General features: G+C 35.7%; 1 protein-coding gene across 4 annotated transcripts; it reads left to right on the top strand.

Moving 5' to 3' along the window:
• The first annotated feature begins 965 nt into the window (after positions 1-965).
• Positions 966-25,630, top strand: FPA (RNA binding protein). Of its 4 annotated transcripts, XR_002283424.2 has the most exons (7): positions 966-1,703; positions 7,723-7,968; positions 8,090-8,176; positions 8,403-9,310; positions 9,852-11,238; positions 13,226-13,321; positions 13,662-14,046. XR_002283424.2 is itself a non-coding variant. In XM_011630431.3 (6 exons), exons 1-5 carry the CDS (start codon positions 1,401-1,403, stop codon positions 11,212-11,214), a joined length of 2,907 nt encoding a protein of 968 aa, XP_011628733.1. In that variant the 5' UTR covers positions 966-1,400; the 3' UTR covers positions 11,215-11,238; positions 25,400-25,630. The 4 variants fall into 4 exon arrangements, 3 of the variants coding, with proteins under 3 accessions (XP_011628733.1, XP_011628734.1, XP_088725284.1); XM_011630431.3 differs by lacking the exons at positions 13,226-13,321; positions 13,662-14,046 and adding an exon at positions 25,400-25,630; XM_011630432.3 differs by having other exon boundaries at positions 13,226-14,572.
• Positions 25,631-25,964: the final 334 nt, after the last annotated feature.

Genomic DNA, 25,964 nt, shown 5'->3' with positions numbered 1-25,964 from the left:
AAAAACTGGAAGCAAGTTTGGTTTGTAAACTAAAAGGTTTGGTAATTGCAGTAGAAAAATTTGAAGCATTGGAGGAGACTAAAGATGTATCTTATTTCAATTGAGTTTTTACTAATTTCTTATGAGGATTATGTTGTGTGAATTTTTTTTATAATGAATGTGTTCTGTAATTTCTCATCAATTATCAATTATTATTTTTATTTTATATAAGTTGATAGTTTCAAATAAGGGCTACAACCAATTTGGGATAGAGAGCTCAATCCAAATTAGGGATAGAGGAATGTAAATTTTTTTTATTATGAATACAGTAGAAAATTGTACCTCACTTCTATATCTGTTAAAATCAATTTAGATTTCTCCTACTTTCACTTACCCATTATTAAAAAAATTTGTTTTTATATGAGAGTAAGATAATGGCTGTAATTCAAATTGGGGATAAAGGGTTAGAGTAAGATGAAAGCTACAATCCAAATTGGGGATAGATATGGATGTAGAAATTTATTTATTATGATTGTAATAGAAAATTGTTCTTCATGTACCAGTTGAAATATCAATGTAGAGTACCCCTTGCTTTCACTTCTTACTTACCTTAATAATTATATAATATATCATAGACTAAAGAAATTTTTTTTTTAAATGGGATATGGCATAGAGAGGGAAAGATTTCCAAAAATTACGGTGAAGGATTTTTTACCCCACACAGTATAATAGATTTCATATTTTTTTTTGGTGAAATTTGAAATAATATATTTTTATTTTTTTGTTATTAAAATGTACCTAAACGATAAAAATGTCATATTTCTTTATAACCTAGGGTCCGATAATATATTTTCAATTCTACAAATAGCTCCTTTCGCATTTAAAAAAGAGGTTGCCGAATAAAGTTAAAAGGGTAAATTGGTAATTTTGAAAATTGCGGGGTTTTCATGGTGATTTTTATTTCCTCTACAACCGCAAATTTAGTCGTCGTTGTGCGGTCTAAAAATTCATCTCTTTCATTCGAAACCCTATTCCTGTGCTCCCCTTTGTGGAACCCTAATTTGTTTCCTCTTTCAAACCCTAATCTTACTCTTCTTTATGCAAAGTCCTGGTTGATCTTGCTCTTGATTGCGTCCCTCAGGAAAATCATTTGAAATTTGTCTCTGGTTTCGTGCCATCTGAAAACCCTAACTGGCTTTCTCTGGTTCCTGTGTTTTTATCGAAAGCCCAGCTCTTCTGGCCATCTCTGCAAATTTCCGATAGACATTGGTTTTCACGGTTTGTTCTTGTGGAAAACCGTAATTCATTGGCTTAGCATGGTACCCCTGTAACTTTGGCCTTGTTATATAATCCTCTTAGAAACCAGAGCTTTTTTGCCTTTATTTCTTTTAGCTTAGCGTCTGAAACCCCCGTTCTATCTTATGGCACCTCCTGTTAAAACGTCTGGACCTTCGGACTCAAACTCTAGGCCCGGAATAAAAGAAGATGAGTACGAAGGACCTTCTCATAATCTATGGGTTGGAAACCTTTCTTTAGAGACGACAGAGTTAGATCTTATGGATTTGTTCGGAAAATATGGGGCTTTGGATAGTGTGGCTACATACAATTTTCGAAACTATGCCTTTGTGTATTTTAAGCATCTTGAAGATGCAAAAGCAGCAAAGGAAGCGCTTCAGGGAACTGTAGTCAAAGGGAGTGCATTGAGGATCGAGTTTGCAAGACCGGTTTGTCCCCCCTTAGAGTTTTTGCATTCAGAATCGTGTATTTTATCTCAGAATTTAATTTTTTTTGTGTATTCTTCATTTCTGTTCCTTACATTCATTGGTTGTAATAATTGTGGATGTTTTCCTTGTTGGATGCCCAGAAGTCTATTAGATTTAAAAAGTGATATCCAACTTTTTTTTTTTTTTTTTAATCCTAAAAATTAGTGTTCTACGAAATGCATTTTGGGTGTTCTCTTTGTTTTGTTTATTTATTGGGCATTCACAATTTGTATAAAATTTAGATATAGTTACTTTTGATTCCTTGGGCTGCAGTTTTAATTACTGTTTTGAACTTGAGGATTGTATTTGGTAGCTTGCCTACAAGGCTTCTTTATAGGATATGAGTTTGGGGCATTCACGTATAGGATGAATTAAAGGTGCATATTTTATCAATCCCAATCACTATATGTTAAATTTCTATACTACCAAGTGTGTAAATATTTATGGAATTCATGGTTATGCGTACTTTATTAGATGGCATCGAAGCTGGAATGGTGTGACTGTTTGATGATGGTAGTGTTTCTAGGGCTTTCGCTTCTAGTCATGTATGCTAAGAGCCCGTTTGGATGCCTTGTTAGTCACATATAACCCATGTTCACCTTTATGGGTGATCCTGAGGAACTATAGTCATAAGAGGTCATTTCATAGAGTAGAACTCTCCTTTTTTGGAAATAGAGAAATGGTTTTTTGGTCCTTGTAGACTTGCCAGAGTTTCTGCCTTTTGGGGACAATCTGGGTTACAATAACTAGTCATCAATGTGAATAGTTGCAGATTAACCTGGGATGTCTATGTCGTGTAAATGGGTGTATGAAAAAATGCCATTGTGAAAATTTGGTGTGCCCCAAATGGGTCCTAAGGCTACTTTAAATCGGTACTTGTCTAATAAGAATACTTTGTTTAAATATTCAATTAATTGCCTACTAGGATCATTAGGCTCTTTAATAGTAGTCGGTATCCATGTTGAATTATCCCCAGAGCACAGAGATGCTAAAGGAGATCCAAAGAACCAATGGGACCCTCTGGCCTAACAAGGGAGCAACCGTTTTTCTATGAATTAACAAAGCAAATGATTTAAAATGGCATGAAATGGCACTGCATGTTCATTTCAAGTTTCAACAGGTATCATAAGAGATTTGTTAAAAGGAAAGTAAATGGGTTAGAGAGAAGTTATATGATTTTGCATTCTGGTTCCGGTCCCGTTTACGAGTTTCAACTTCCAATCAAGAAATAAGAATGCATTTCACTTACATATATAAATGCATTATTGTCTGGTCTTACCTTTGCTCTTGTTATCAGAATGTTTTAAAAGGAAGGCTTATGTGATTGTATGTTGTGTCCATTTCCATATGCGTCATGCTCAAATACTTGTTGACACTGTAATTTTTAGAACTAGGTGTATGATAATATATTCCTCGATAACTTTGATTTGTCTCAGAGAGAGTTTACATGAGTGTGCATTCCAGTTATGCGAGTTTTGACTTTCAATCAAGAGAAAAAAATGCATTCCACTTGCGTATGTAAATGCCTGCTTCTGGAGCGAATTACTTGCAACTATCTCTCCTAGGCAATTCTTGCAATTGTTGATTGATTAGGAGAAAGAAACATGGAAACCAGGAAGATGACAAAGTTAATCTCGCATGCAGAAAATAATTTCCCCACCATCTCAAAGTTATCGAAGAACATATTATCATACACCTACTCGTGCAAATTAGTGTCGATCAATTTTTGAGATTCATGCAAGTGAAACAGAAAAGAGAAAATATTACCAAAGAATGAGAATCAAGAGTCGAGGTCACCATGAGCTGCTATTGCCTTGGCCTATTGCATATGTATCAAAACTAACCTTGGAGCTTAAAAGAACTATGTATGAAATAATTCGCTAATTCCTAGTAAAAGGATCATTGATTTTATGAAAGCAAAAAATTGATACCTATCATGTGCATTCCAATCTCGCAATGTAGCATTTCGTCACAATAGCTAAGTGTATTGTTTGAAAATTTGAACTGTCTTAGACATTGCCAAAACTGATTCGATCTGCTGTATTGAACAGTCAAATTCAGGAAAACACAAGATTTTTTTTAATTTTGGCCAAAAGACACATTCTAGGACTGTTTGGGAACGTGTGTAAGACGGTATTTAGAAGCATATGTGATGCCATCAAGGTGAACCTATGTGCACTGATCCTTGCCAACTGTTTGGTGGAGCATGCATGTTTGTCACATAATAAATGACATATCATGCGGAAAAATGGGACTTACTGCCTGCCACAAACTGTAAAATAACAGACATCCATTTTTCTACCGTACATGTTTAAGCCCAGCTATTCGAACTAAAGGTTAGGTCTTTTGAGTTGGCAGCAATATTCGAACTTGGGACAACAATTATATGGGAAATGCATATACCATAAAAGCGAGATTTTGTTTTGGTACTAATTATAGTATATTAAAATCGCAAACTGAGAAACTCTACCCAAACCCAAGTTTCTTGTTGAGTCGGGTGAGCTAACTTGAAATGAGTTTTTATTCACAGATGGAACGTATAGCATATGCATGATGTGCGCTATGCAACACAACTTGATTGTCCTACTTCTGTTCTCAAGATGCGGAAGGGCATTGGAGATGAATCTTACAGAATTATCATCATATGCTATACCATATCCCTTTGATAAAATGTCGTTGCAATATTTCATTCTTGTGCCTTTCTGGCATCTTGTTCTTAAGCAAAATGTGTTTGTGTGGCATTTTGTTCTGAGACATTTTTATCATAAGCAATGCGTATGTGTGTGCTGCTATAATGTGTGTATCACTGCAGTAATGCTGGGTTTTTTTTCCTTATAAATCCAGGATGCAGTTTGAAATTTCTACAAGCTACTGAAAGGCAAAGAATTATAGGAAAGTGATTCTTAATTTGTGTTATATGACTAACAGATCTAATAATTGACTATGAAAGCCTCAATTAAGGTGGAGTAATTTTGTGGAAGTTAACATTTATTTATGCTGTATCCTGTATGTGTGCCTAAGTGAGTTCTTGGACTTATGTATGTACATGCTTATATGGTATGTACATGCTTATATGCATACGTTCCCACAGGCATTTTACATCTTTATGTAGATGCCCAAGCACATAGTTGCAGGCTTTACTTAGCCTTTTTCCCTGCAGCTATGTGGAATTTATTTTTTCTTTCGTGTGGAAGCAATGTACATACCTATTAGTGGGAAACTATCAGTTCTTCCAGACAATACTGACTAAAGCAAGGTGCTTGTGAATATCCGTTGAGGTAGTATTATACTATTATTTGTTCATTGATGTCTTAGTGTTAATCTGACCCCAAAGAATTGGGATAACGCTGGGATGATGATGATGTCTCCATTGTTAGATGCAATGGTGGGTTGGGTTTCTGACTTTCTAGTATGCATCTCTTTATGGATTAATGGAAGGAAACTGCATTTTGCATTTGAGAACAAGTAGAAATATGGAGTTCTTGGTTTCTTTAGAACGCTTTCAGTTTATGAAATTTAGGTAGTAAAAGAAATTTGAGGAACCCATTTTAACAAGGTGAAAGCTGATATCTAACAACCTTATACTGGGATTGAAAAGGTACTTAATGTTCCCTATACACGTCGGCCACATATGAGAAACTGCATGTCGATTCATTGCGGTCGTAGCTTGTGCTATGAGGTGTCACACTTGGTGCTTTGGTCTTTGTTATTCACCAAAAACTCAACGGGGGTTCAGGCAAGATCAATTTCCATGTGCTTGGTTTGCAGAATTGAGGTTCCCATGTTGGTTTCAAAGTTGCAAAAAATAGAGTGAATTAGGACTGATATTTAAAAGAAAAAACATCAGGTCTAGTTGCGTACTTTGTTTTCTAGAATGCCACCTACATATTCATGCTCTAATTATAATCTAAATGTGTCACGCTTACCTATTTTATTTCAATGCATATAGGAAACCTTGATGAAACAATATTAGTGTGTGTGGCGCCAAACTCTTTTTAAGTTATGTTCTCCTGGATTTGAATGATGCTATATCAATAAAAGAAGATTCAAATGTCTTTTGAGGATGTGTGGCCAAGCATAGCTGTCGGGTTCGGTTGCGATCCCGGGAATGGGAAGTGGTTCGAGTCCTCTGAACCATGGATTGTTGGAAGGTCCTTGTGGTTAGGATTGTCTTATATACGATCCTATATCAAGGGAGTTCAATCCTTGTCATAGGGAATCTCGATTCCATGAAATAGGAATCGCAACAGTGAAGTCGTAAGGGATGGCGAATGATGTTTAGGTTCACATTACCATTGGGCACAAACTTTAATTAGTGTATATGAATCAGTGCCGAATAGGGAAAATGTCATTTGCCTTGCATCTTACACTTGAGTACCACAGTTCAAACGCGCCAGAAATGAGAATCACAATATAGGAATCCGCGTTCCATCCAAGATCCGTGGCTGGATTCGTGGGATCGAGGTTTCAGACTGGGTTCATGACCTCACCTTCAAGGTTCCAGCAACTATGTCGCCTTGTCTAAAATAATAAATGTCGCATGAAAAATCTGCTGAAAACTAGTGCCAATAATAATTAGCAAGACTCGACTGGAAGGGCCGGTCTGGTCAGTCAGACCACCATTGGAACCTCAGCCCGTGGTCCAAATTAAGAATTGTGTTTTGTTGAAAACCAGTTAAAACCAATGTCTTACTAGTTAAGTCCAGTTTAACAAGCTTGTTTAGACCCATTAGACCAACCAAACAATGTTGGGCAACCTTTGTTTTTTACATATTTTATAAGTTAAATTATTATTCCTAATTTTTCATTTCATTTCTTTTCTTTTTTTAATTCATTCTAACCTGTTCGACCGGCAGTAAGACCAGTTTTCACTAGGCCCTAAGCGGTTCGGTGGCCTGTCCGTTGCTTATAACACTGGCACCAATCAACAGTTAACTGCTTCAAAAAAAAAATCACTGGCACCAATCAATGTAGACTGCTTTGTTTATTGGGGGAGGGGGAAAAAAGTCAATGTAAGATGAGATGTTTATGAAATAAAATGAAAGACACTCTAAACATTTGTGCTGAAGCTAATGCTCCTTGGTATGATTGAAAAAAAAGAATTTAAAAATCAGGAAGAAAATTGGAACAAAGAATTTTTCTATGTGCTTCCATGAATTTTTTTCACTGGGTTGTAGGGGAAGAGAAGTACTTATTAATGGATATATGTGATTGTTACAAAGAAGGGCTCCTTACATTCCTCGAGGGTCTTATTAAGGTATTTACAGAATTGAAATGATCTTACGGTATCACATCACTATTTAATATAAATGGTTTGACTATGGTGCCTGAATAAATGTCTTGTGGGATGTCCTAATTCATTCATGTCTATGAAATTTTAATTTTCTATCCGGCTGAGGATTTTGCCTGCATTGTATTTCGGTATCTGTTTGGTCTAGGCTACTCATCATTTTTAAAGTTCTGTTTGTATGTATCATTATTCTCAAAAAGAAAGAAGTTTATGGTTGGGAAATAATTGTCTATTGTTTTTCACATCAGCCGTTCTAAACCAAAGGTGGTTGGCAGCATCTGTTTCTAGGTTAGAATAGTTGGTTTTGGCAGAAGGTGAAAATATGTGCTTATCCTCCTGTTCTTCTGTCTCTCTGTGACGCACGCACATTCTTGGCATTTAGCATATCAGGTATTATGGTTTGAATGAGTTAGGCTCTGTCTCAGTTCAGACAGCTTCTTGTGATCATGGAATTCCATTCTCTTGTCCATTCCTTGTTGCAACAGTATATTTCATCTACCAAATCCTTTAAAGAGAAGCTTTTGTGATGATTTAATATGTTGTTTTAAATGCAATATTAGAAGGGTTAGAATATGAAAAGTAATGCTTTATCTTGGCAGACACGTCCTGCAAATTTTCCATGTTGAATGATTCTAAGTAGGCTTAAGGATTTTTAAAATATGAGTGTTCTTGTCTCTTCCCAATTTGCAGGCTAAACCTGGGAAGCATCTTTGGGTGGGTGGGGTGAGTCCATCTGTAACAAAGGAGCTACTTGAACAAGAGTTTTTGAAGTTTGGAAAGGTGGAGGAATTCAAATTCCTCCGGGACAGGAATTCTGCACTTGTTGATTATGTTAAATTGGAAGATGCGGTTTCAGCTTTAAAAGCAATGAATGGCAAGCTTCTCGGTGGTGAACAGCTACGCGTAGATTACCTCAGGTCACAGCCTCCAAAAAGAGTATGTATAGAATATGTGTTGTTATCTGCTGAATTTTCATTTTGCTGGCATAAGGTCTGGTCCATCTTATGTCTTATTTTTATTATTCGTGTTGGATTCTGATATGTAAGCATGCTGACAGGAAAATTGGAATGATTTTAATGATGCAAGAGACAGAAAATTTTCAGGTTCATCAGATGCATCTTGGATGCCAAACTCCAAAACTCAGGTTGCTCTTGATTGCCAAATATATTCAACTTTTTATTATAAAATGGCAGCATTTAGAATATTTTGTTATGTTATTTGGCTTCTTATGATGTCTTTTTGGTGTGCCTAAATGGCCTTCATATGAGTGAATCTATTAGTTTCACTTTTGGTTAATCAACATTCCTTAACATTTCTTGTTCTTTCCTGTTTTCCATGAATATCTAATGTTGTGCTTATGTTTGCTTAAGCCTTCTCAACCGTTTGGAGGGGGGCGAAGAGAAGGCCAACCAAGCAATATCTTGTGGATTGGATACCCACCATCTGTCCAAATTGATGAGCAAATGCTTCATAATGCCATGATCCTCTTTGGTGAAATTGAAAGAATAAAGAGCTTCCCATCGAGACATTACTCATTTGTCGAATTCAGGAGTGTTGATGAGGCTCGGCGGGCAAAGGAAGGTTTACAAGGTCGCCTTTTTAATGATCCTAGGATACAAATACTGTTTTCAAGCAGTGTAGCACCTGGGAAGGAGGGCTCAAGTTTCTCCCCTGGTATTAAAGGTCCTAGACCTGATCTCTTCTTTAATGATGCTCCATTTAGGCCAATGGATGTATTTGGTAATCGCCCAATGGGGCCCAACAATTTTCCTGGTCCTCTAGGTCCAAATGGAATGCCTGGACCAAATATGCTAATGAGACCTTTCCCACCACAAGGCTTTGAGGCACCATTTAATGGCCCAGATGTTTTTAACGATATGGGGGGTCCTTTCCCTAATTTCCCTAATGCAAATATGATACCTGGAAATTGGAGACAGCTATCCCCTGGTTCAGGACCTGGCATGAGACCTACAATGAGGCCCCTTCCTGGTTCTTGGGATGGTGGGTTTGATCAAAGTAATTTTCATAGGGATGCAAAGAGGTCTAGGATTGAAGGTTCTAACGCAGTTGAAGGATCTCCTTTTCATGGAAAGAAAGCAGATAGTCAGGGCAATGGCCTTGGGATGCAAACTGACAAAGGCGTGTTAGGGACCCCAGCTCGTGTTGCTCCTGGTCCATCTGGCAAGGATTTTATCTGGCGTGGAATCATTGCTAAGGGGGGAAGTCCTGTCTGTAGTGCTCGATGCGTACCTGTAGGAAAAGGGATAGACGCTCAGCTGTGAGTTCAAATGATTCATGAACCACATGGTCTTTTTCTGACTTGTAAATTTTTGGAAAGTTATGCCGTAATCCAGTGGAATATGGTATAGAGTGCTCTGTGGTGGCATCTTCCTGATAATAGACAGTGGATATCAACTCTGCATTGGTGTTTGCCTCGATGGGACACACTACGGTTGATCTTCGCTGTCTAGGGAAATGGATGGTGGATGCCCCTTAGGAGGACTAGAAGTCATGCTCCATTTGAATAAGACATCCCTGTATCTTTTCTTGGAAATTTAACATAATGCATTGGGTCATGCAATTAAGAGATTGGCTGTGGTGGATAGAGAGTAGAACATCTCTCTCTTCTCTCTCTCTCTCTCTCTCTGCCCCTCCCCCCAGCCAAACCCCCCCCCCCCCCAAAAAAAAAAAAAAAAGCCCACCTTCGACCATCTTGGACTAGAGCTTTCCTGTGTATACTTCTCATCATTTTCCTTACTTTCTCATGATTTTCCTCCTTTTGGTTGATTGATATGCCTATTGTGCTCTTCTTTTTGCAGTCCGGAGATTGTGAATTGCTCAGCAAGAACAGGATTAGACATGCTCACTAAGCATTATACCGAGGCCAATGGGTTTGACATTGTCTTCTTTTTGCCGGATAATGAAAATGATTTCGCTTCCTACACTGAGTTTCTGCGATACCTGGGTGTCAAGAGTCGTGCTGGGGTTGCCAAGTTTGATGATGGCACAACCCTATTTTTGGTGCCACCATCTGATTTCTTGACCAATGTTTTGAAGGTAAGGGGTCCTGAGCGCCTCTATGGAGTAGTTCTTAAATTCCCACAACCAATCTCTGGGGCACCACCTATTCAACAACCACCCCAACAACTTATTCCTCAAATCCCACCCCCACCCCCATCCCAATCCCAACAGTTTGTAGATGGTACCCAGCAATATCCTTCTTTGCTAGGGGATTATAACAGGGTTTCTCACAAAGAGGATCAATCTCTCCAAATGGATTATAACAGGGTTTTGAATGAGGATCCTAATACCCTTGCTGGTGGGATTAAACAACTGGGAACACATGCTGAAGAGCCTCATTTGGGGCAATCTGCCCAAGATTATGTTAATAATCTGGCAAATTCTCAAGTAGGAGTTTCTTTGACACCTGAGGTCATCGCTGCCTTGGCGGCCATTCTCCCTGCCAACCTTCAATCTGCAAATAGTCAATTAGGTCCTGCTTCAGCCCTAGTGGCATCTGCATTTGGTGCAAATATGGCTTCTGACCAGTCAGTGCAATCACAAGTTTGGAGGCCCGACCAACAACAGTCAATGGTTTCGAGTGGCCTTCATCAATCAAGGGAAGATCAAGCGAGTTTTCAAAACCAACAACTTGGGCAACAATTCAATAGTCAAGCTTCCCTATTGTCTCAATATCCAGGTTATCCAAATATCCCAAGTGGGATGGAACACATGGTTATGGGTGTTCAGGACACCTCTATGAATTTCCAACAGGCTACCATGTCTACTCGCCCGGTGCCTAACAATTTAGTTCCTTCTCAAGGTGGACAATACCCAGCTCCCCAGGTTAATCAAAGTTATCAGCTTGATCCTTCTCAAAGTTCTCGATCACAGGTCCCTCAGCAAATGAAGCCTTCATTTTCACCTGGTCATGTTCAAGGTGGAAATATGGCTCAACCACAGGCCAACATGCAACAGATGGGAACTGTTAATACTGAGATGCCAAATCCTGTACAACAACTGCAATCTGCCCTTTCGATGCCGGAGAGTGAGGCTGACAAGAACCAGCGTTATCAGTCAACACTGCAATTTGCTGCTAACCTCCTAATGCAAATACAGCAACAGCAACAGCAGCAGCAAGGAAACACCCAAGTGATGGATGGCTCTCAAAATATGCAATAGGAGCTTTGGAAGCACTTCTCTGAGGTAAGCATCCACATTACATATTTTAGTAATATTTCATTGAGTTTTAAAAAGTATTGTTAAAGGCTTATTTATGTGATCCTAGCATATATCTTTAAGATGATATAATAATTGTTAATGTGCCATATGAGATTACTTAATTATGGTACTCAAAACAGAAGAATTGCTTGATTATTATTTTAGGAATGTTTATTAAGTCTGAAGTCTAGGTTATATGCTAAGTACTTATATAGTCTGTGAGTCTTTTGTTTTCAAAAATTATTAAATGACGATCACAACGGGAATGCACAACTGTAGAAGGAGCTGTTGGCATAAATGAGAGCGGAGGTCATAGATACATTCGTAGGATTAGAATATTAGAAGTGCAAGAAGCTTTGAAGAGGATGAAGATAGGAAAGGTTTAGGACCAGATGATATCCCAATAGAGGTTTAGAAGTGCATGGGGAAGATTGGCATTTTCTGGCGGACCAAGCTGTTCAACAAGGTGTTGAGAACAAAAAAAATGCCAGACGAATGGAGGAAAAGTACTGCAATACCTGTTTACAAAAGCAAATGAGACATAGAATTGTACACTATCAAGGAATTAAACTTATGAGTCACACTATGAAGTTGTGGGAGAGTGTGATTGAGCAACGACTAAAGCATGAAACAAGTGTATCGGAAAATCAATTCGGTTTTATGCCAGGGAGGTCAACAATTGAAGCTATTTTTCTATTTAGGCAATTGATTGAGAAGTTTAGGGTGAAGGGAAAAGACCTCCACATGAACTTTATTGATCTAGAGAAAGCTTATGATGATGTGCCTCGAGATTTAATTTGGTGGTTGTTGGAAAAGAAAAGAATCTCCAGATATTGTATCGACTTGGTGAGAGATATGTATGAGGGAGCGCTAACTAGTGTGCGAACTACTAGTGAAGAGACGAGTGAGTTTTTAGTGGTAATAAGTTTACATCAGAGGTCAACATAGAGCTCATACCTCTTTGTCTTAGTTATGGACAACTTAACTAGGCACCTACAATATGAAGTTCATGGATGACATAGCTTTGATCGATGAGACCCGAAGCGGTGTCAACACAAAGTTAGATTTGGAGGGATGCTTAGAATCTAAAGGTTTTAAAATTAGCCGGACTAAGACAGAGTATATGGAATGCAAGATTAGAAATAATAGAAGCAGAGACCAGGAAATAGTTAAGATTGACGACCAAGAATTACTAAAAAGAGTGTATTTTCGATTTATTGGGTCGATAATCCAAGAAAGTGGAGAGATTGAGGAAGATGTCGCTCATAGAATTAGAGTTGGGTGGGCGAAGTGGGGACGTGCAATCAGAAGTTTATGTGATCGCCAAATACCAATGAAGCTGAAGGGAAAGTTCTATAGGGCAATTGAGAGACCAGCCTTGCTTTATGGAGCGGAATAATGGGCGGTCAAGAAACATTATATCCATAGGATGGGTGTAGCTGAGATGAGGATGTTGAGATGGATGAGTAGCAAGATAAGAAGGGATAGAATTCGAAATGAATACATTCAGGAGAACTTAGGTGTGGCTCAAATTGGCGATAAGAGGAGAAAAAATAACTTAGGTGGGCTGGGCATATACAACGCAGACCGAGTACAACACCTATTAGGAGGTGTGAGTTGGTTTAAGTAGAACGCTCAAAAAGGGCAAGAGGTAGGCGCAAAAGGACATGGATCCCAAATAGCTAGGAAAAGGCTTTGATGATGATGATGATAACGATAATGACATTCAAGATTTCATGGCTTTGTTATGTTTTGCTTAACCTTTGCCTTCAAGGAGAAATGTTATTTTTGTGGAAGGATATATATAAAGTTGGGACAGTAATCTGTTTGATATTAGCTGGTTAGTCCTTATTAGATTCATTAATGAGCAACAGAAATCCATTTGATATTAGTTGGTTAATCCTTATTAAGTTCAATAAGGAGCAACTTAGCTGTGCGCAATCCATTCTCTGATTGTATTTGATGAAACCAGGTCCTCTTACCCACTCACTTGGTGATGGAACTCTCTGGGTATGCTGCACACATGCCAAACTAAGGAAGACAAACTCAAAACTTGGCTTGCCATCAGGTGAGTTGAGCTGACTTACGAAACCAAAAGCGATTTAGAAAACTTGCTTGAAACCTTACAAAACTTGGGTTTTCTCAGCGAGTCAACAGTGTCTGGCAGTAACACAGTGAAACTTAGTGCACAGTTTTAACGCTCCCATAGTAATTTTTAAATTATTGTTCCTGAAATTTTGATCGAGAGACTGGTACTTGAAACTGACAAAAGGTTCTACAACTAGAGGACCTAGGTCTATCTCAGTGGAGGGTGTTGCTGATTTTTCTTTTGTTTTTTATGGGGGAAATATTAACTGTGAGGAGTTGCTGTTGTTTGCCTAACCAGTAAGCTGTCTCTGTTATTTCAGCTGTCTCTGTTATTTCTGCAAAGTACATTCATGTTGCAAAATCATAGACAAGCTGTAGGGGACCTTCCTGCAGTATCATTAAATGCTTGATGAGGAAAGGTGTGCGGCATTATATTAACTTTGTTTGGTAGTCTTAATAATGGGGCATAGGGAGGTTAAATCAAACTCTCATGGTTGTCTACTTATTTGTATAAAAGTAATTAGTAAGTCCTGGGATTTTGGAGCAGATAGGTGTAAGTTTTTGTGCTGGATTCAGTACGGATTGAGGACATTCAGAAAATCGTTATTGTTTTAAGAATCGCCTGCATGGCTTCATGCTATCTTCTTGAAAAGCCATGATTACTTGATGACAACTGCAATAAAAATTTGGTTTTAGGATTTTTTATTGTGTTGTAGAAAACTTTGATGGAGGGATTGCATTCCATTGTTATATGACACACAGGCACATATCCAACATAATCTGTCTTAGAATAAGGACATTTGAGGTATTTGAACATTATCGATGAATTCTGAACATTTCCATGGTTTGTTAGGATGTATCAATGATTACATAGATTTTTCCATTCATGCGAGTGTAGTTTCTTTTTTTGTTATAGTAGTATATGCAATTATTTTCAATTGAGAGTTCCTTCTTTATATAATTGATCCTTTGAATTCCTTTGAGATGATGTAACTTCACTATTTGAACCGTGTCTGCTATCTGATATAAGTTTGTGGCACTTATGCTTTTGAGCCTGTTCATTTCAATTTATTATCTAGGAAAAGAGTTTGAGACTTGTGGTAGGGCATACTTTGTTTTAGGTCTATGGCTTGAATGCTACTGCTTCTTGGTACAGGCAAATGACTATTTTTATCTCTTTTGTCTTTTGATAATGAGTTGAATGACACGTTTGGTGAATTTTGAGCTGGTCTATTTGAAATTGCATGAATGGAAGTGCATGAAAATAAGAAAAATTCAATGTTTCCTTGTCTTTATACCTAGTCTTTTCTTTTCCGGTTCACATGAACACCACACAAACTTATACGTAAAACCCAAATCTCCCCTCCACAACCCCCAACTCCAAAAAAAAAACCCCAAACTCCCAAAAAAAAAAAAAAAATGGAGTAGAAATTTTAATCTTAAATGACTATTTGTGGTTTCAAATTTTTATCCAACCCATTTTGGAAGGGTCATGAAACGTGATATCGGTATTATGGCCCACCCAGGGGTCCTATCCATTGAGCAATTGAGCCATTATGTTGCATAGGTGTCTACAAAGCATTGCGAATGATCGCTTTACGAGTTTCCTGTCATTCAGCGTGTTGCTACTTGTGAATCTTTAAAAGCTCAAACTCGATTCGTAACTCACATGGTGCATGTGGAGAGTCAACTCGCGTAAAAGCTCGAACGCATTTCAGGTCTCACCTGGTGCTTGAGGTGAGTTAACCTGCTGAGTCACGTGTTTTATATGCAAGGATATTCTTCAGAATATTCATTTTTTTATGAGACTCGGATTTACACACTGATAAGACCCATATGGTCTATAGCGTTGGCCTGGCCTAAAAAAAATAGAAAAAAATTCACGTGAGTTTCATATGGTCTATAGAGTTTTAAGATTGGGTGACCCCCTAATCTTGGTTGGACTTGGGTGACCCCTAATCTTAAAAACAATGAGTCTAAAATCTGCTTCCAGTCTCCTTTTTTTATGTAGCGGTCAGAAGCTTTGGGCTTCTGTTCTCCTTTTTTATGTAGCGGTTAGAAGCTCTGGTGCCCCGTGTGAGTGATTGAGCTCTGCTGAGGGTGGTATTTTACCTCCAAAATTAGAAATAAGAGAACTTAGAAAGGCTTCTATTCTCCTTTTTTATCTAGCGGTTAGAAGCTCTTGGTGCCCTGTGTGAGTGGTTGAGCTCTGCTGTGGGTGGTATTTTACCTCCAAAAATTAGAAATAAGACAAGTTAGAAAATTGAAGTTGTTAATATAGACAATAATATTATTAGGGTTCAAATGCATTGAGCACATTTACAGCTGGGGTGATGTTGAAGCACAATGTGCCCAGTGATTACTTTCCAACTATTGTAGACAAGAAGTGAAAAATATTTTATTGTAAAAAAAAATGCATAACCATGCAATCCTTAAAGTGCACACTCTCAAGTTACTAATTTGTATAAATTAGTAATTGGTATTCCACTGATTTATAGAAACAAAATTGTTACAAAACATAATTTCTCAAAAAAAAAAAACATATGCACAACATTTAGTAGTTATCTATGTTTTGGCCTTGCTGGTCTATGTTTTGCTCCTGGCAAGGCCCTTTTCTAGTGGGATCTACGTGAAACAACTCAAGCCAACCAGCTAACGTGGTGTGGGACCTTTTGATTCCAACATTAGCACTCGTCACTCGTCAGTTTGGTCAGTTTGGTTGTAGTAATAGGACCCAACGTAAGCATTAAAACAGTTGTTTTGAGTTTCACACACTACTATATTGATGCCTTGAACACTGTTACTTCATCTGAACCTATGTTGTAAGTATAATCTATAACTCCGTTCTATACTTCGTATTTCGTTATCTCGTGGTTACACTTAAATCATAATTTGATTTAATTAATAGCACAAGGTTGAACTCTAGGGAAAATCCCCATAATTGTTACGAGCATGGGATAGGGCCTAAGACCCGACATCCATTGTCCATGGTTATCCAAGGACAACGGTAGATGAGATGTTGTTATGCTGGCTTATATTTTTAGGGTTTGTATACAATGAGACCATTTATCTATGGTACAAGGAGGTCAGAATTACTTATGACCCTCCAATGTGAAATCTGATGGCTTAGATATGTCACAAAGTTCGAGAAAATTTCTTTTGAACTTTGAGCTTGGTCAATAAAATCAATGCACCCACCCAATTTCATATCCAATGGTCAAGATTAATTGTGACTATCTTGTACCAAAGGTAAATGGTCTCATTGTTTATTTTTTCATATTTCAATAGGAATGGTTACTCCACTCCACCGCCCATCTATTATATGGACAATGGATGTTGGGTATGCAGACCCATATACTTAAAATAGTATATGTGACCTTGTACTTTTGTGTGTAATGCATATCACTTCTCACTTGAAAGGTGATGCATCATCAATTCTTTTGTTCGACTCCCTTTCAACGGAGAATGCTATTAACCTAGGGTGCCTCGTCAGATATTTCTTTGATAAAAAGGAGTGCCTCACAATATACTTGATCGATTTGAATAATTCACACAAAAATCCTCATTAGTTTATTCGATTCTAGCTCATCCAATTCATACTATTTAGTTGTCATAAATGTTTGGCATTAGTGTCTCTGAAGCTCACTTTCAATTCCCTATGATTTAAAAATGAAAACCTTGTTCTGTTGCATCTTATGTAACTAGATGTATTTGAGACAAATGTAATTAGTGCATTTCTTATCCAAAGAGAGAAAGAAAAACAAAGGTTCGAAGGAAAGCCTAATTGCCCTTGAGGTTCTCTCTTGCAACTATAACAATGCGAGTAGTTCTTTGCCATGAATAGCACTGCACATTCGCCTTTTTACTCCAAAAAGATTAGGTACTGAATGGTCCTGGATATCTCAGTAATTAGGATGAAGTTAGTAATTAGGATGAAGTTATTGCTTTCGTAGGGTCTATGTGTGAATTAACTTTTGGGGTGGAGGAGCTTTCAATGGTTATGAAAATAAAATTTTAACCATATAATTTAGAATGGCCATGTCCATTTACATCTTATTTATGATTTTACCTATATAAGAAAAAGTGGTAAGTGATACAGTGGAATCAGAAAAATCATAAATCGTAGGACCTTAAATGCAATAGATTCATTACATATTATATAGCATATGGCTCTTGGTTTAGTGCTCAGGTGGATGAACCACAATGTCATGTCAAGGGTTTCAATCTCACTCCATCAGGGAAAAAAAGGAGATACAAATTGGAGTGGACGAACCACGGAGATACAAATTGGAGTGGGTCTTATGAGAGCAACTTGGTAATTTTTGCTGCAATACAGGTGATGTCGAGACATTATGTTTGTTATTGCTCACATTGTGTGTGTAATTAATACACAGGGATTCTTGCCGGGACTCTCTGGTCCTGGGTCAACTCAAATCCCATAAAATTAACCATAAATTCACGGAACTGATGATACTTGAGTTCTTCTGGTTTTGGGGTTAGTCCAAGTCAGTTGTTCGTTTTCGGACCTAACTGAGAGTACTCCTTTAGAAGAATGACATGGTCTGAGAGTTCACCTTTAGAAGAATGACATGGTCATAGAAAATGTTTGAAGCACTTTGGGCCACCACTTTTGGATGAAATTCAGGTCAAACATCAAGGAGCTCCTTTAGAAGAATGACATATGGTCATAGAAAATGGTTGAGAGAACTCTGGGCCACCACTTTTGAATGAGATTCAGGTCAAACATCAAACATCAAAGAGCTTTCAACATCAAGGAGCTTTCATAGGAATGTTAGGTTTGTTAGGTCTGCTGTGGTTCATTCTTTCGCTCTAGTTAAAACTTAGAAATTCAGCTATTTAGTCATATAGGCCTGCCTGCCCTAGTTAAAACTTAGAAATTCTGCTATTTACTCACATAGGCTGAAAAAGGTGAAAAAGGGAATGAACTTATTTGAAATAATGAATATTTTTGGGCCATTATTTGGATGATTTAGGGGACATGGCTGGTCATTTAGGAAGCAGGTCTTTCTCCTTTGCTTCCCTTTTTGGTTGGGGAAAGATTCAGTAAGTTGAAACTTAAGTGTTGACCAATTCTGAATCCCACTTCAGTGTTGACTGATTCTGAATCCCATGAAAGTTTCAGCAAGTTGAAACGACGTGTTGGCCGATTGTCTATGAAAGTTTATCATCTTTCCAAATTAAATACTAAGTAATTGGAATTCAAGGGGGGTTTACTATCAAAATTTTCAAGGAAATCGATCAATTATGTGTTTTTGTACATCCAATCTCTAATTTATCTTATTAAGAAACTCCGAAACTCCGAATTACCATTGGTTGAATCATAATACACACAAGGTTGGGATTCAAACTAGGTCGAAAATGGTGAAAAATCCAAACATATGATCCTTATTTGTGTAAATTGTGGATAAATATGACGTGTCGAAAGGTTGGGATTCAAAATAGGTCGAAAATTGTGAAAAATCCAAACATGTGATCCTTGTTTGTGTAAATTGTGGATAAATATGATGTATCGAAAACTGTCTGTTGCCCTTCTCCAGTTGATCCTTATTTGCCCCATGAATTCTTATAGCGTCATAGACAAGATACTGGTTTTTCACTCTTTTTTTTATTTGAAAGGTTGACTGTGGCGGCAAACATTCACACAAACATTGTAAGTGCTCAAATTAAGGTTCGAACTCGAGTAATACTCGGCTATTATTGTGAATTCTATCTACATGTTACATGGTATCAGTACTACATTATACATTATTAAGCTAGAATTAAGGGATGGACACTTTTGGCGGGAATAAAACGGGACCCTATACATAGAAATAAAGTCGGGTAGATGTCTTAGAAATAAAAAAAATTAAAATAAAATAATTACTCTCTATAAACCATGCATTTTAATTAATTTATTTAAAATTACTTTAAATGTTTATATTTCCTAAATTAATAGGAAATAAAATTTAGCAAATCCCTATAGATATGATGATGGAAATCATGAGCTTATAATATTATTATATATGCACCCTTAATAGATTTGTTAAATCTTCTAAATCATGGTGGAAATTTACTAAATCGGCTAAGTAGAGTAATTTGCGAAATTCCCTAAATATATAAGGTAGAGATATATGCCAAAGAGACATAGAGAGACGGATCCAAGAAGACAGAGAGAGGTAAGGATTTAATGGATTTCCCGTGATATTCCCTTAGATATTATTTGTAAGGGAGAGATATACGCCAGGGAAACATAAAGAGAAGAAAAGAGTACGTGGAGAAGAAAAATAAGGAGAGAATAGGGAGAGATAGGCTGAGAGAAAAAATAAGGAGAGAATAGGGAAAGATAGAGCGAAAATAAAATAAAAAAAAAAAGTAATGATTTTTTTTTATGAATATCATAATTATATGTTTCTAATTATAAATATTTTGATATTTATTTATTTTTATTATAATTTTATTAATATTAATGATGTAATTTACATATTAGCATTTTCAAATATGAATTTTCATATTATAAAAACTAAATTTTGACTAATCAATTAAAGATACTTGTAAAACTTGATTTTCAAATAGTAAAGATATTTGTGAATAGGAAAGGAAAGCTGAAAAGGTTCACTTTTCAACAAAAACAAGATGGATTCAATGTGGAGAGAAAAGTTGAATATAAATATTTTGATACTTATTTATATATGATACTTATTTATTTATTTTATAATTTTATTAATATTAATGAAGTAATTCATGTATTACTATTTTCAAATGTGATTTTTTATATTATAAAAACTAATTTTAGAGTAGTCAAGTAAAGATATTTGTGAAGCCTGAAGATAGATCGACATATATGGGAAAGAATATTATAGATAATTCAAATATACTTACCATTAGTCTCATTGTTCCAAATTAAAGTTAAAATCCTCCGCCATTTTCCCAAATTAAAGTTAAAATCCTCCAATGTTCCAAGTTAAAGTAAAAATTAATAACAAGAATCTTCATCCAAGTTTAAGATCATCTTGAATCATACAATATTTTTTATTTTTTTGAGGATGATTTTGAACACTAAAGTTTGAAAATTGAAGTTAAAATGGTATTTGGAATAAATCATGTATAAGGTGGATCTATGAAGGTCTATTCACACTCAAAACATGACCTAATCACACATAAATAAAGTTCAAAGCATGGCCTAATCACACGTAAATAAAGTAGGTAATAGAAGGGCATCTTCTACCAGATAAAAAACATGAGGCTTAATCACACGTAAATAAAGTATTTAATAGAAATGATATCTCCTATAACATAAAATGTCAAATACTTGTTATTTTTTAATATTTATTTTAAAATATACAAATTCTGTGACCATACTTTAAAAAACGCAAATTCTTTAAAACTACAACGGATATTAAATATAGTTATATATTAAACTTTATAATTAAAAAAAAGAATTAATAAATCAATTTAACTTGAAGATGTCTTTAGTAGTTATAAGGTATTACTAATAAAGTAATAACAAAGTAATTATGATTTTTTTTCATGTATATCATAATTATAAATATTTCAATCTTATTAATATTAATATTAATATAGTAATTCATATGTTATGACAATAATAAGTATAGTTTCATTAATTGTAATTAAAAAAATTAGAATTAAATATTATTAATATATTCAAGTAATAAAAATAAATTTTTATAAATTTATTATAATTAATTTAAAGTTAAGATAGTGATTTAAATTATCAGAGTTGGGTGGGCGAACTGGAGATGTGCAATTGATATTTTATGGGATCGTCGTATACCAACAAAGCTGAAGGGCAAGTTCTATAGGATAATTGTAAGACCAGTTTTGCTCTATGGGGCGAAATGTTAGGCGGACAAAAAGCAATATATCCATATAATGGGTGTAGCGGAGATGAGGATGTTGAAATGGATGAGTGGCAATACAAGAAGTGATAGAATTTAAAATAAATCCATTGGGAAAAATTTAAGTGGTGACCAATAGGTAGTAAGATAAGAGATAGTAGACTTAGGTGGGCTGGCCATATTTGACACCGACCCAAAAGTTAGTTCAAGTGGAAGGATTGAAAAGGGCAAGAGGTAGACTCAAAAGGACGTAGTAGGAAGTAATCCGAAAAAATATGAAGACTTGTGGCCTCATTGGGGCTATAACCATTAATAGAGGCGAAGGGAGGATCAGGATTGGTCTAGCCACCTTCAATTAATTGGAAAAAGGTTATGATAATGATGATAATAATTTAAATTATTATCATTAATTGCTTTATAGTAATATTAGAATCAACATTAATAATTTGATTGTAATATTATAATGAATATTAAAACAATTATCTAAATATAATTAAAGTCGTATAATTATTATGAATATGTTTTACTGGTAATGCACTATCCCATCAAAAAATCATGTAATTATTTCTATTGGAAAGTTATGTAATTATTTTCATTGAAAAATCATGTAATTATTTCTAAAATCACCTAATTATTTAAGTGATCACTTAACGCATATCAATTTATTATTCCATCGCATATTTATGAAATTATTTATATAAATACTTGAAACATATCTACGAACTCTTGATTACATATTTACGTAATTATTTATGTGATCGCTTATTTTATTTCTATGTATCCCACTAATAAGATATTATATTACATGTACCGAACAGCATAATATTTTACTTATAAAAGTTGTCTGATCATACGTACGAGTCTAGTTATATTGATTTTTTAGACTGAGGCATTGAACATGGACACTTGTTTTGTTAGTGTAACAATGGAGATGGGCTTTTGGTCATTTAGAAGTATCTACTATGGTTTTTATCTTCCCTCCTAACGAGTAAAAAGATAAAAATGAAACTCCCTCTATTCAAACCCAAATTTCTTAATGTGGTCCTGAAAACAAATTGGTAGTGAACCAACACATAGATCTATTGCCGCAAGGATAGTACACTCAAAACAAAACAAAAAAATATATGCTTCCGCTAGAAAATAGCAAAAGTATTTTCTATTGCCGCAAGGGTAGAACGGTCAAAACAAGTATGCTTCCGCTAGACAATAGCAAAAAGATCATATCATGTAGAGTTTGAAAACATCAACATCGGTAATCGGCAAAGGGGTTTTTTTTTGTGTCACACAACGTTTCAATTTAAAAATTTAAAAATAAATAAAATAAGGGGAAAATTAATTTCGAGTGTCCATCAATTTATTGGGTTTGATCCGAATCAGCGAATTTAATATTTCTGAATCACTGTTTTAAGGGTTTGATCCGAATAGATTGATTCACGATTCGGATTCTGATTCACTGTTTCAAGGGTATTTAATATTTCTGAATCACTGTTTTAAGGGTTTGATCCGAATAGATTGATTCACGATTCGGATTCTGAATCACTGTTTTAAGGGTGTAATATGTTTGAATCACTGTTTTAAGGGTTTGATTCGAATAGACTGATTCACGATTCGGATTTACGAGGGGTCAAATCCATGCGTGTTAGATGAAATTTGTACGAGACTTACGGGGTTTACGTCATTTGTTGGATTGGTGGTATTTTGTGTACTTCAAATGCCATGATGTTAAAGTTTCGGGATCCGTTGGTTATTTTATATCTGCGCTTGTAATATGTGGAAAAAACATCCAAAAGGAACGACAAATAGGGTGAGAGTAAGGGTGGCAACGGACCCGGCTCCAACCCGAGGCCTGAGGGGTAGACCTGAATTGGGTCGAAGTATGGGCTCAAAAATCGGACCTGGGGGGTCGGGTTCGGGTCCAAATCTTGGACCTAAACTCTATTCAAGTCTGGGTCCGGTAAAGATTTTTAGGTGCCTATATATGAAATATATTTATAATTAAATATATAGATATTTTAATTTTTGGGTCGGGTCCGGTTTGGGCCGAACTTCACTCATCGCCACCCATAGGTGAGAGCTAATACGAGACCCACTTTCTTTGTTTTCATGAGTAATATCGGGGAGTAAGGGGTACACTCGCTCCCTCGGGCAAAAGTACCCACTTGGGAGGGTTATTTGTTTTCGGGGAAATTTTTATTAATTATATTTTTCATATTTTATAGTGAAGCCTTTTTCTTAGAACATAAACCTTATGTGAAGTTTATCTCTTTTTCTATATATTGGATTAAGCTCAATTTTTGTTTGTCTATATTTGTCATCGTCATACACCTATAAAAGTATTTTCAAAATAATTTTGTGCAAATAAAATTACCAAAACTAAGTGGTTTGGTATTTTTATGAATTTTAAAATTTTGAAAATATTTTTTTGATGGTGTAATATGTTGAAATGGGTGGAGTTACTGAAGCTTAATTTGATTTATAGAAAAAGAGATCAAATTAAAATGTATTTTACATTTTCAAAATATGGGACTTGATTGTAGAATAGGAACTATAGAAAACTATTTTTAAATATTAAAAATGACACATTAATCCGTAAGTTTCCCCTTTTTTAAGTGATATTTTGGAAATCACTTTGAACCACCAGATAAATAATTTTATAATGAAAGTAATTATTTGGAGACGTCATCATCCAAAAGATGAACAATCTATGTTTTAGCCATGGGTCAGGAATCTTTTTAGCCAACCATACCCCACCAAAAAAAGGAAAAAATAAATAAATTAGTTGATCACATCTTAAAATCACGGGTCCGTTGTATAATCCTACGATCATGAGTTGGAATAATATCGAAAGTTAAAAATGCTTAATAATACATCTCTCACGAGTTTTTTCATAAAATAGCCCGAAAACAATAATAGGAAAGGCTAGAAAATTGGGGGACTCAGCCTTTAGATTAGCGAGTTTTGAATTACTTGCTAGATATTGTTAGAAGTGAAGGATTTTGATGGACTGCGCTTTTAAATTCAAAAGCTTTTTCCTTCTTGCATTTTAATTTAAAGTAGACTCTATATTGGAAAATGATAATGGAAGGCAACAAAGGGCGAGCATGTGTCTTTAAGTGTCAACATGCGACACCAACCCATATACAGAGTGTCAGAAGTAACACCACATATGTGAAGGAAGAATGAGGTAGTTTTTCTTTTGCCAGGAAAGGATGTAAGATTTTGCCTTCGCACACTCATTTAAATGGGGTAGGAAGAAATTGTGGAGCATTGATCATTGACACAATTTTGCTAAAACAATTTGATTTTGATCCCTTAAATTGAAAGATGGTCATCTAACTTTGACTTTTAAGGGTTTTTTCCGTCTTTTTTTTTTTTTTTTGTTTCTTTTATTTGGGGATTGTATACTATTGGACTATTTATCTTTGGGTGCAGTTTGTATAAGGTCGAGGCTTTAGACAGGCAAAGTAAGGCACACCTTTAAATAGTGTTGAAAGATATTGTTTCAATACTGGAAATCTTTGTGATGGCTTGAAAATTTATTTTCCTCTCTAATTATAAAATTTAAACCTTAAAAAATGTAGATTGAGTAGATCTATGAATACTTGAAAATTTTGAAAATTGATGGTCCAAAAATGCATTACAAGATGTACTATCTCCGAGACTTGAAATCTATTTTTTCTCATATCTATGCATCTTGAATTCGAGATAACCAATTTGAGGATTTTTGAGCATCAATACCTTTTGAGTGAAGTTTTTAAGGTGCATCGTAAAGAGCCTCGCCCTTATATAAACTTTTTCCTTTTAATTGTGGATGACCACTTAAAGTTTGAGAAACTTTTTTGCAATGCAAAAAGTGATGGAACGCGAGTACAGCCCGCATGACTACATATGTGTTCCATCTCAAAACAATGGAAACTAGCGGTTCAAATGTTTTCTAGAATTATTATTTCTAGTTTTTCAAATTTACTTATTTTTTCGTATTCATGATCTCCAAATTTGATTTAGGGTGACTCTGATAACTTTATAGGAAAGGCAATTGGTCTCGTAGTATATGTTTCTATTGATTAGAGAAACATATCAAAAGTCCCAAAAAGATGAACTATGTGCAGCTAACACCCATTTCTTGACTAAATATCTAAATCTTCTTTAAAGAATGATGAACTACTTCATATGACTAAATTTTATTTATTTAATGTTTGTAGGTTGGGAGCGTGGTCTATGGAGTACGGTTTGAGAGGCGAAAGGGAATCGGCCTTGAAGGCTTTAGGATAGTGAAGGGTACTGCCCTAAATTGTTGTTAGTGGACTTTATTTGGATCTTGCTATGTTTCTTTTGAACTGTGTGGCTATAAAATGATGCGTAGAAGAAATTTCCATAAATTTTACTAATTTTGTTTAGAATGATCAATAACTACTTGCTTTTATTTCTCTCTCTACTTGATTGTCTTCATTGTTTCTTTTAGTGGGAAATGAGTGCCGAAACTCGATTCATTTGGTTTTTTCAGATATGAGTGCAACAATGAATCTGGAGTATAATTATCAGGAATAAATTGGCTATCAAATCAATCACGGTCTAGTCGAATCAAAAGTGATTTAATCGGCAGTTGAACTGATTGGAGTAAACAGTGATTTCGTTTACTTTTATCACCGTTCAATATTCATTGTACAGTCATGATTTTTCAATAGCATTTCATTTTTCATTTTTTCTCTATAAATCGGAATGATCTGAAATTTGAAACATGTGTACATCTTAGTGTGGTGCACTTAA

The sequence above is a fragment of the Amborella trichopoda genome, chromosome 6 (genome assembly GCF_054954075.1).
Source record: "Amborella trichopoda isolate Santa Cruz 75 chromosome 6, AtrichopodaSantaCruz75HAP2 v2.0, whole genome shotgun sequence".
Classification (NCBI taxonomy): domain Eukaryota; kingdom Viridiplantae; phylum Streptophyta; class Magnoliopsida; order Amborellales; family Amborellaceae; genus Amborella; species Amborella trichopoda.
This window is presented reverse-complemented; position numbering and strand designations above follow the sequence as displayed.

Bases quoted from the DNA above. Each gene is read 5' to 3' on its own strand.
- FPA (XM_011630431.3), top strand. From the start codon at position 1,401: ATGGCACCTCCTGTTAAAACGTCTGGACCTTCGGACTCAAACTCTAGG. The intron at 1,704-7,722 runs GTTTGTCCCCCC...CCCAATTTGCAG, and splicing joins GGATCGAGTTTGCAAGACCG to GCTAAACCTGGGAAGCATCT. The intron at 9,311-9,851 runs GTGAGTTCAAAT...TTCTTTTTGCAG, and splicing joins AAAGGGATAGACGCTCAGCT to TCCGGAGATTGTGAATTGCT.